The sequence below is a fragment of the Poecile atricapillus genome, chromosome 7 (genome assembly GCF_030490865.1).
Source record: "Poecile atricapillus isolate bPoeAtr1 chromosome 7, bPoeAtr1.hap1, whole genome shotgun sequence".
NCBI lineage: Eukaryota > Metazoa > Chordata > Aves > Passeriformes > Paridae > Poecile > Poecile atricapillus.
Window position 1 is genome coordinate 11,715,492 of NC_081255.1, and position 12,642 is coordinate 11,728,133.

The 12,642-nt window shown below is 36.2% G+C and overlaps 1 protein-coding gene across 3 annotated transcripts in view; it reads right to left on the reverse strand.

Moving 5' to 3' along the window:
• Positions 1–12,642, reverse strand: part of DENND1B (DENN domain containing 1B) — a 156,633-nt gene that overhangs the window by 54,848 nt on the left and 89,143 nt on the right. For all 3 annotated transcript variants that reach the window (XM_058842632.1, XM_058842634.1, XM_058842633.1), the window contains one exon: positions 2,356–2,456. In XM_058842632.1, the coding sequence (XP_058698615.1) occupies positions 2,356–2,456 (101 nt within the window). The remainder of the gene's footprint in view (positions 1–2,355; positions 2,457–12,642) is intronic.

Consider the following 12,642-nt stretch of genomic DNA (forward strand, 5'->3'; position numbering starts at 1 on the left):
GATTTCTCTCAAAATATGCTATATGATTAATATGGAAAAAAAAGTTACAGAATCAGGCCTATCTTTAAATGAATAGATTTAAATGTATTTTATCTTTGTTTTAAAAAAGCCTTACTATCACAGAATGAACACATGATAAAATTCATAGTCCCCTACTTCATGTATTTGAATACCATTTCAGAACAACACTAAGAAAATGAGAGTTCATGAGAGACATCCCAACAAGTCCAAGTGAAAAAGTGACAATGAAATTTCTAGGTATGAAAATGCATGTTGAGCTGATAAAGGAAATATAGCACTTTTATAAAAAGAACTTTGCTTATCAAAATGACATAAAAAATAGAAGTATACAAAATAACTTTTAAATTCTTTCATTACTTTCAAATTGTCACGATCCTGTTGGACTGCACACTAGGTCAAGCCTACTACAAATTTTGAACTTAAGAAGTCATCGAGATTTTTTAACTTGATATATTATATACCTATGAGGAGAACATTTATTTACTGTTAATACACCAGAACATGAGGAAAGCTAAGTAATTTATGTGTTTTTATTACAGTTTTCCAACCCATCTCACAAAAGAACCATTCAGATGATTAGAAAGAGAAATGTAAATGCACAAAAATCTGAGTCAAAAGGTCTGAATTACTGTAATAAACTCATCAGTTGTGCATTTCTTTTCATGAACTTTATGTTTCCTTTTGAACATCTCTGAAACAGGGAAACTTTTTTCTCCACTCTGCTATACTACTGTCAAAAATAAAAAGGGATATAAATGAATTTTACAAGTTTAAGAAACTCCATGGTTCTTTTTAATGAATAAAAAAATTTCTCAGGTCATGCCACAGTAACCTAGAATCCCAACTATTATCATCATCACATGAAGCTGTGTATAGCATCTAACATTGCTATTTCTGGAAACATTATCTGGGCTTAGAAGGGGAAATAAGAAAATCTTCTCGTATTCAGAATGCACGCTACAGGGTACAGCTTGAATAAAGGTGTTGATCTGCCTTCTGAGAACAGCATTTATGGATGATCTGAAAAATTACAAAGGTTCTGGCTGTAAGCTCAAGTAATACAAAAATAAAACACACCCAAGTTCTAACCCAACTAGGTACATTTTTTCAAAGGCAGGAGGAGAAACAATTAGGACAGAGTTTCTTCAAAAGAAAACTATCATTAAAGTTGAAAGGCTTAGCTATACTTGTAAGTAAAGGGAGGAGTTGGAGAAGAACATTTGTATTCTTTTTTAAAACAACAAATAATATACACATGAACTGTAAGGATTACCACAGAAAAAATATACCATGGACAAATATTGTGAACTTCAGGAAAAACTATCAAAGACACTTAAGGAAACACAGTGAGAAATTGTTTGAAAACAAAAGTTCAGTAGACTGTAATACACTCATAGATCTGAAGGGAAAAATACCCAAAGCAAAACCAACAACATAAAGCCCAGTAAACTGGGAAAATTATAAGCATAATTTAATCATATGAAGAAAACATAGACTTAGCTTGGTAAGCATCTGCCTGGGTCTCAGTTTTTATATATAATAATAATTCCCAATCTCTAGAACAGCTTGAAATGGTTCACTTCTCCGTAACAGACCCAGAGGGTCTAGGTAAAGTGAAAATCTCCAGGGATGGATATTCCTGCTTAAATGGAAACTCTCATTTGTTATCTCTGCCACTACTCTGACTAAAAGCAAGTAGTCTTAGCCTGAAATTGTGAAACACAGGCACATGGAAACATCATTCCCTTGAAGGATCAGAAGTTAATCAAAAAATGCTTCTTGTTCAACTTAAAAATATGCCAAAACCACAAAGTCTGTCATGTGAACAGAAACACATCAGAAGAAGCAGAATTCTTAGTATAAAAATTTTGGAGTCCCAAAAGTATTTTTTAAGCTCTTTTGGGAAGGCACTGGCTAGAATCCTGAGCCTGGCTGAGTTAAAATACAAATACTAAATCACTGATGAATATTAACATCTGATTCTGGAAAAAATTATCAGAGTTTTTTTGAATGCTTCTATAACGTACTTCAACCTAAAATAAAAGCCAAATAAAAGTAAACTGTAACATGTTTGCTTTTAAATTATTGAGTGAGTTCTCTTACCAATAAAACAGAAACAGTTCTTACAAACAGGATTCTAAATGCTGCATTAATAGTAATCAGCACTGTAATTCAAGGCACCAATTCTAACACCATATCAAGGCATCATTTAAAGTGCTTTCATAAACTGGATCCTTTATGTTCAGTCACAATAGTTAGTGTTTTCACCAGTTACTCAAAATTCTAAGACAGGTAAGAATCTCAGAAATGGGGATAACAGGATAGCTGTCTTACCAGCAGTAGTCCAGAAGATGTGGAGGAAGCACTGGGATGTAAATATGTTGCCAATACATTGGATATAACAATGCAGCTGATGCATGAACACAAGCAGTTAACTAAAAATAAAAATACACACACAGAATTGGCAACAAAAAAAACATGAATAAAAAGAAAATACAAAACCTTAAATTAACTTTAGATATGTAAGAACCTTAACCTCCCCAAACCACCAAATAATTTTGTAGATTACTCTGAATTGCCAAAATACATCCACAAAGAACTCTGAAGTATGTATGCAAGCACAACATCTGCAAGAAGTCAGGCTAACAAGTCAAGTTAGCCCTCCCTGCTCAGCTATTCCCTTGGAAAAAGGGAAATAATCATTAATTACTTGATGAAGTCATGGTCAAACATGAGTACTGCCATGAACACACAGGACAGAAGTGCACCCTAGTTTCACTCAGCTCACTGAGTAGGAAAGACTAAGGGGAGTTTTCTGGTCCCCATTTCTGCTATTTTTAACTGGAATTGATCTGAAGGTGCATGAAGCCACAGAACAGCACTGAACTCAGAAGCAGGATTAACTCCTGTTTGTGTCACTGTCTTGATTTCCAAACCAGCTTAAAAAAATCTGAAGTGAATATTCCCTGTAACAGAAAAGAAACTTATTTACAGTTTTCCAAAACTCACTTCTCAAAGCAGACTTCCAAGCCTGGCATAAGGATCATGAAAAATGAAGGGCTCCTTAACCAAGAAAGGAGGTGCTTGCAAACTGATTACTACTCAAAATGGGTATCTCTGGTTTTCTAAAACAAACAAAAAACCACCACAACCACCACTTTAACCCCCAAAACAACCAAAGGAATAACTACGGAATTCATTAGAAATGGGGCCAAGTTCATTCCACAAGTGAACAAAATAATCTTGCAATATGTAAAGAATTCAAATTTGATCTATTTTTGCTATCAGGGAGTCTCTCAAATTTTGTTATTTTATTATGCAGGCACAGAGTTACAACAGAATGAGAAAAAATCAAGACTGTTCAAAACAGGGTAGCCTATAACCATCCCATGTAGCACTACAAACCTCATTAAAAAAAAGGAAAAATTTTTAAGAGAATGCTCCATGTAGAAGTTACTAAGCTGATGGAAAAGACAAGGCTGTCCTAATGTTTTATATCACAACAAAATTACTACCTGACTTATTACAAAAATATTAATTAATACATAATTAATAATTATTAATACAAAATTATTACCTTACTTTTGATAATAGCTGTGTATTAGACAAGAACTTTCACAATAACAACACAAAGAGCAAAAAATAAAATTTAAATCCTTCCCATAGAGCAAGTGCTAAAACATTATGGATTTTACAGGGAAAATAACCAACCCTCTTTGTACAGAGGATCAGTTAAAGCGTTCACACCCTGGCTGTCTTGGACATTCAGACTTGTAAATGAAAAATTATACTACAATTTTGTACACGTAATTCTACACTAAAAGTGAAAAAAAATGAAACCATTATAAGACCATTGCAGAAGAAATCACAGACAATTACAATTTGTGCAGCCTAGTTTGCTCAGCACTCAAATTAATATAACATGATTAAATATGGAAAAGAAGAGGGTCTGAAAGCTCCTGAGGGATATCATTAGGGCAAATTGCCAAAGAATGAAACATGAGCCAGTCAGAAGAGTCTGGAAGCTGCAGTGGTACCAAGGGAATTGAATGTTCGACAGTTGGAGCTTCAGAAATGTGTGAACTGCAGGTTAAGGTATCAGGAGACTCTGCTCACTGACACACAGAATGTCACTATTGACCAGCGAGCTGCCCGAGCCTGACAGCTACAAAGCAGAAAGCCAAGGATATCATAATTCCCTATTTAAACTCTTCCTTGCAGATTAACATCTCCTTTTTTAGCTTTACACCACACCTCTGCAATTACTCTCATTTTTGACTTATATTAATGGTTATTTTAATAATTATTGTTTTGTTACTATGAATTGATTTGGGGGAAGAAATAAATGAATACCTTCTCCCCCTTCTACAGAGTGGGGTTTATTTCCATATTATCTCTCTGTGTAGTTGAAACTAACACTACTGATAGCACAGTCCAGCTCAGTATCACATTTTTTGCTCTTTCACCCAGAATGGATATGGCATTACTAATCATTATGTCCACATACTTTTGTACCCAGTATATAAATTACAAACTACAACAACCTGTATAAAGATCTGCATTTCATGTATTTCAATCAGAGGCTGAAATAAAGCTTAGCATACAGTTATACAGGATATCCCCTGATGTATACAGTCGCCTCCTCCTCCTCTTAATACGCATTCTTAAATTATGAATTAAGATGACTGTATTATTTGCAGGAAGAAATTTCTCTATCTTGTGCATGTCTGTTATATTTTAATTCTCACTTTAACAGATGAAGTGTGTAACTCCTTAAAAACATCTGAAGTTTTATTAACTCATTTTATAATCTGTATTTTAATGTGGCACTCACAAAAGCATCTATTTACAGTTCATAGTTTTTAATCGACTAAATTTTATTATTCTTGCAGGAAAGGTAAAGATTTGATTACTTACATCAAGTTTTTGTTGTACTGTTCCTTGCTTTTCTATTTAATAACATCTTAATGTAAGATCTTATTTAAACATTTCCCTCTATGCCGCTGCAGTAGGTTTCCAAACATTTTAGTATGCCATGAATATGTTTTATAGTTTCCTGTTGTATACAGCCTGTAATAGAAGCAGCTATGGGATTGTGCTGCTCTTCAGCAGCAACACTTCACAACACTTTATTATTTTATCAACTCTGCCTTTAAGCAAATTCTGATAATTGTGGATTTCATATTAAAATTTGCATACTTGCTGTAAAAAAATATCTTTTTTGCTTTTTTTTTACTGTTTCAATGGTGACTGCATTTCTCAAATGCATTAGTTATTTAAATAACCTTCCTCTTTAACTGACACATCCACTCTATGGAATAGAATGGGAGCTGCTGTGAAGCCTGGAAATAATGCTGCACATCTTAAGGAACCAGGCAGTTCAAGAGATCTTAAAAGCCGCGTACCAGGAAGAACTCGGCCATTTATATCAGAACTCTACAAAGGTGACACCGGATTTGGGGGTGTCCAAGAGTGTCTGAACAGAGCCTGACAGGCACCTGCCAAAGGCTGCAAGAGAAGATCCTCAAACAGAGCAACCTGCACAAGCTCCCAGGCAAAGAAATGAGAGACTGTTTCTTGACCAAGCGGGTCTGTCCATCTTGCTCAACCATCTTCTGCAGAAAACAATTCCTTACACTATGTAGGCTCAAAGGCATCTCTCTCTGATATATACAGATATATCATTGCACAGCTATGCACTTTGGTGAAAAATCTTAAATTATAGCAGAAAAGTGCTGCAGAACCTAGTTTTCTCATAATTTATAACCTGGTTTGAGGCAACAAATGATGTTGAGACAGCCTTCTGTAGTTCACTGCACTACAAAAGATCTACTAGAGCTGTGCTTCTATCCATTAAGAAATGGGCAAACGGTTTTTAAGTAAAGGTTTTGTCAGCTTAAACTCATTTGCCACCACTGAACAGAACTTCTAGTGTTTTTGCTTCCATCAATTTTGATTTTTAGACTGTAATTCTCCCTTCCAAAGAATGACTTTAAGTTAAAAAACTTTTATTTTCAAAAATAAATCTAATTATCTTTTTTTAATTGATTTAAATGATGTGGTTTTAAACTACATGAACAGTATGAGTCAAATTATTTGAATTAGTTAAAAGCAAAATTTTAATGTTCAACTCTTTAACGAATAAACACATCTAATTTGAAATCTCTAACATTTGCACTGGGCATAAGAAGCTTTATGTCTTATTCCATCAGTAATAGGTTTACTAATAGTACTGAGTACAACTGAAAGTTTCAGTCTGTTTCTGATCTCTCCTGATAAGATGCTGTAGCCAGAATCAACATGTGAGCTTTCATATCCTGCAAGGAAAGTAATTGGTGCTTTCTCCAGAGTACTCTTTATTTGCCCCTACAAAAAAACTTCTGAAACTACATACTAAACAAATACAGTCTCTCCAAATAGTGGGAGACCACATTACAGCATTTGTTAGCAAAATTCATTATTGGGTGACAGAAAATTGATTACTACCAAATCTCAACAAGACTGAAACAATGTACAAATTCTAGAGAATGATGAGTTACTTTCTACCTTGTGGCAATAAGCAGTTAGGAAGGCTGTTGTTCAAAATCTATGCAGTGATGAACAAGAACAGCCAGGAGAAGTTTTAGTTCAAGACTTGATCAAAGTAGGTTTATGTGCTCCTGGGAACACAAAGAGTGCAGCTCCTCCCCTCCCTCATGTGGATGCAGTAGTTCTGATGTGTGTATGTGCTACCCCAATGTTCACTTCTACCAATGAATCTTTCCACTCTGTATTTCAAAGGGACTGGTCCCTTTTTCTGTTGATCTTTTTCCCTTTTCCTCATTTTAGGTCTTGCTAGAACACTGTGACATGTCTGGAGCCACACTACTTTAGTTGAAACACTTTCTGCAGACTTACAGATAATGCTTATTTGATACATATTATTCACATAATTTCAATGAGTAACATGAAAACACCTGTATCCTGCACAAAAGGTACCTGGCAGTTTCTGTCTATCTATTATATAAATTACTTTCTTCAAAACCTTTTCTATAATCAAAGGTAAAAAGAGAGAAAGAGCATAGGTGGCAAGATTTGCACACATTGCAATGCACAACTAGAAAGACGAAAAAACTGATTAGCAGAATCTTGTCAGAAAGCCAAAAACAGCAACAGAAGTTAAACAAATGCTAAAGTAAAATTAACCTGTGATTCTGTACAACCTCTCAAAATCTACTGTAAGCAACTAAAGAACTACTGTGATAAAAGCATTTCCTGAAAAATCATCAAACACTGTCAATCTCTGTCAACACCATATCCAGAAATGGGTACTGGTGTGCTCTCTCCCTCCTCCCTCACAGTCCCAATGGGCCAAAGAACTGCTTCCCTCCCACTGCCTTGACCACACATATGTTGAAAGATGCCCAAGATTCTGTTTAGTTTAGTTATCTCATCTACTCATTAATACCTACAACAATAAACTGTAGGGGATGGGTCACTGTTTTACCACAATTACAGCAGTCACCATCAGCCTGGACCAACCCTTTGGCTCCTTCCCCAATACTCCAGTTCACAAGAATTACTGAGAAACACTATCTGCTTCCTGAAAGGGGAACAGTTGCACAGGTGAAAGGCAGCCTCTCCTCTGCATTATTACAACTCACAAGACAACCAACTTTATTTTAGAGGGGCAAACACATCTAAATCCTGTTTGATTTGAGAATGAGATCAGGCCCCAAACCTGTAACAAATGCTTAATATTTGTGAAGACCTGCCTTTTTATCCACTTCTTGAATGAGGGGCAGGGCAGCGGGAAGACTGGAGATTAAAAGTGAGAAGGGAGCTCTTGGCTTTTGCCAGTTTACATCAGAGCATAAATCTACTCCCAACCGTAAAGATTAAACAGTCCGACTAAATGATAAACTTAGCGCATTCTGCCAGCACTGGTGAGACATCAGTGAGGGGAAAAAAAATAGCAAGAAAAGAGAGCAGAATATATTGTCCAAGCCATGATATGCAAAGCCTCTTCTATGCAATTCTTTAATTTAGCTCCTGGCTAATAATTTTCCATCTGCCATCCCCATAATCTTTAGGAAGAAAAAGAGGGAGGACCTTAAATGAGCCATAACGCATTTTCATCCTGTTGGAAAGATGAAAACCCAGCTCTCCTCTCTCACTGAAGTGAGACAGAAAGAGAAATATATTTCCAGTTCACAGATGAAAATTGTAACTTTTTCCCTCTAAAATTTAAAGAAGTAAAAGAAAACATTTATATAAAAAAACTTATTTTCTCCTGGAATTGCTGTTGGGTTTTTTTAGGATTATTCATTTCCTTTTACCATTCCTTCTGGGAGAAGGAAAGAGATGAGTGTTATGCATGATTTTGACAGCACTTCATATACAATCAATTTCATTCTTTTCTTGCAGTTCTTGATTCACAAAGCAGCATTATGGCATCATTCTTGTGCATTAGTTTGGAAGAGAAAAGAGAAGACTGCAGACACGGCTTGTTCCTTGCCTATGGCTCTAGGAGTGACATGTTTCCCAATAGCGGAAGCTGAGCAGAAAATAGAATTGAAGTGGTAGTAGACAGGTGAATGCTCAGCAAGGAACACCACTGACATACTGTGCCTACACCAGGGACCCACAGGCACTTATATAGATAATCAGAGGTATCTATATAACAATCTAGGTGTGGGTGCAGACAAAAAAAAAAAAATCGTTCAGTTACTCAAAGGTTTTCTGAACTTCATTCAGTCACTCAAAGGTTCTCTGTTTTTCTCATAGGTTTAAAATGAAACTCTTATAAGTTAATCAGGTTTTATCCCTAACATGCTACCAATTGGGTAAATAACATCTCTCTTAAGATACTCATTTACCCTATAATAAACTAACTAAACTTCTTTATATCATCTGTTCAAAAATTGCAGTTTCCTCACATTTCTTCATTTAATCTCTGTATGTTCTTGATTTGTTTATTCCCATTTTGACATTCATTATTCCCTTCTTTATCTTTTCCTCACTCACAAAAACACAGAAAACACAAAACATATACATCTCTGTGTCCCTTTTCCTGACCAGCTCCTTGAATGCCTCCTCTCCTTCTTCCTTTATTTTATGACCCATCTCCATGAAGGAAGAGCTACCCTCCCATAAAATAAGGGGATTCTGCAAATGTTTCTCATGTCTGAAAGGAGAGCTTCCAGGAAAATCACTTTTATTAACATTTCCTCCTTCAAAGGAACTCCATGGAATTTTCTTCTGCCTTAGACTAATTAAGAAGCAGCAGGGACAAACTTCCTTGTGAATGGCTTACTTAAGACAACTTACTGTAGCAAGAGTAGAGATAACCACCAATGATGCTATAGCTCATCATTGGTGAATTGAGAAAAAAAGAGTAATAAAGCAGTAGCAAGTATGAGAAGGGGAAATCTTGCAATACCAGAACACCAGAACGAGGGCTGGTATTACACTCATTCACCCTTCAGCAACTCCTCCTCACTTTTGCTTCACATGACCATCAAATTACTTCAGCAGTACTTTTTGTAGGTGGTCTGCTCAACAGAACAGGGACTCTTTCCCTCTCAGTTCCCCTTCAGCCCAGCCCCAAACGACTCAGTTCCTAAAGGCTTCACTCAGGGTCCCACAGCAGTGCCCCCACTGACTCTACACAGCATTTAGTTCCATCAGTTTCTACTGATTTGTCAAAAGTCATATAAAAAAGCAACAATTTTGCTCCAGATTGACTCAGTCTTGAAGCTTTCATTCTCCTGCAAGTGTTAGTAAGTGAAAAATTAAATTCTGGAACTAATTTGTAGATCTGTCTGTCTACATGCCTTTTCTTTTTACAGTGAGGATTTTTGAGGTTTGGGATTTAATTTTATTTTTTTTTAATAAAACCCAGTAATGAAGTTCTTCATGTTTTACATAGACGGCAGGTAATAGCAATTTCCAACTATTTACTGGGTTTTTTTTCCCTCCCACTCTCATTAAAAGATTTTTTTTAACCACACATTTCAATTTCATTTCACAAATTCTTTCAGCAATTATTTCTCCTAATATTATATTGTGGCAATGGGAAAACTATCCTGAACTTCAAGACTGAGATAGCTTTCCAGATCTGGTGGTATATTCTAACTCCACTTTATTCCATATTGACATCCCATTGCCTCATTGCTGGAAATGTGCTCCCTACAGGTGTCCCAATGGGAATTTAACCATATCTACAACAGTTTACACCCCTGTCCAGTTTACCTTAGACTGCCTACATATGAACTATAAAAAAAAATATTAAATGCCACATGTCATTTACCTCCAGACTAAATGGCCCAAGGGAGGTTATATTGCAAAATTAATTCTAATTATGCTTCTGGGAGCACAGTGAATATCAGCAGAATATCAGTTCTGCCTCGCAAGTTAATGATAAATTCCCATCAATTTCTTGACTTTTAAGAACTAAATTTAGCCCTTGAACACTTCCAGGTCACATGAATTTGAGATATGAATTAAATTTTAAATCTGTAATACTTTTTCCTGAGCAACTATGGATAGTGTGACAAGAGCTGAACAAGACTAATGAGACAAAGGGAATAAATCCAACACTCAGTCCAATTCACTGAGGGCAGCTAGGAGCAGCTGTAGCAAGCTCTCTTTTGCAGGGAAGCAACAGTAAAAGTGATTCCACAAATACATGTGTGTAAATTTCTATTCAGTTCTCCTTCACCACCAAAACAAATAAATCTATATCTTTTATTGATATCTGCGTCTTTTTTTGTAGGGCTACCAAAGAAACCCAGAGCCAGCGCCAAGCAGAACTTATAAGCACCAAGCTCTGAGACACATCAGGCTTGTATTACCCGAAACAAATACTGGTCAAAGTGGAGATAACGTTTAGACATTTGCTTTAAAGTGTAGCATTCCTTCCACCTGCCAGTGCCGGCCACAGAAGATCCAATCTAGTTAGCATATTACTGACAGGCTGATGAGAAAGCTCCTGTCAGACACTGGCCAGCCGGGTGTTGGAGACGGAGCGCACAGCCCCAGCTGACTAGTTAAGGAGAGACTGCAGAGGTACAATTACAGAGGCATATGACAAGCTTACATGCTTGAGTGACTTGAGAACCGATGACATGGCTTTAAACAGCAATCCTTCCTACCTTCGGTCACAAAACAGCAATAAGTCAACTGATGCACTGTTGTAAAATCATGATTTATTCCTTTGCTTTGAATACATGAGAGTGTGATATGATGTTCTGGTAGACTACCACAGCAGGTGCACTTGGGGCCAAAACATCTAGGGCCTGCCTCCAGCATGCGTAAAGTCAATGCCATAGCTCAGCCTTCCTGGAAAAGCCAACTCCAGCATTTTTCTATAAATTTTAATAATTTATAGAAAGATGGAATTAAAAAACTATTTGTACTGAAACTCATACAGCTCCATGCAACTACTAAGAATACATGCAGTTGCAGTGATGGATGCATGAGGAAACAGCGCTGGTAAAGAACATACAGCCTGACATTTAGGAAAGGTCTTCCTTTTGCTGCTGAAGTGAAATAACTAACAGCCACCTCTGTGAATAGATCTATCCCTTTGTTTCATTCATCCTTTTGCTTAATCCAAAGTCACATAATTTGTTTCTTTTTCATAGTTTACTGTTCAAAAGCCAGAAATGGTAATTTTTGCTATAAACAGATCTTACAGAGCATAATCCTCAGGCTAGCTGAATCCATCTCACTCTAACTCTAAGCCTGAAGCAAGCTGTGAGGTTGGTAATAATCACATTATTAAAGTCATTGGAAAGTCAAGCTAATAAAAGAATCAACAGTTAGGGCAAATAATGACCCAGAAGCTGCAACAGATTGGAGTGGTGGGAAGTTTCCATTTGTATCTTGGTAGTAATTGGAAGGACTAGCAGACAAATATCTACACCAAAGGAATTTTTAAAGGGGATAAACCCACAGAAAATCAATTTAAAGGAAGATGAAAAGAAAAGAAAACAACTGCAAAAATCTGAAGATGCACATAAAACAAAGCCTGCTTGGCTGAAGTAAAATATAAGCTGAAACATCCTCAAGATGGTTCTTTTTGTTCTTTTTTTTTTTTAATTAAAAAACTGTACTCAGCAACTTAAAATAGGCAACCTTCTTTTCTTTGGTTTTTTTCCTCTACAGTAAACCCTTTAAAATATAGCCTCATTTTTTGCCCCCTTTGTTGCATACTAGGACTGATCCTTTACTTGAATATAATGACATAATATAATAGGGCTGAAACGGTAGACAAAGAATCCCTGAATGTAAGTAAGTGCAATTTTCCTTCCTGGCCCCCACAAGAAGGGAGAGGAGAAAGTGAGCAAGGCCCTGAAATATGCCTTTTGTTATCAGTCACTGCCCTGAGATAGTGAACTGAAACAGAGCTGATAACTTGAAGGTGACATCACAACCCAGTCTTCATGAACTGACATAAACACTTGATACTCCAAAGATAAGACACAACTCCCTTAACAGAAAGTTGTGCTTGACTGCACTATTTTTGAACAAATAATCTTTTCCAGTATCAAGCTGTAATTTAGGAATATTAAAACAGGAACTTTACAACAGAAAGTACCAGTCTGCTGTGTTTTATATGCAACAGTAAAACAACAC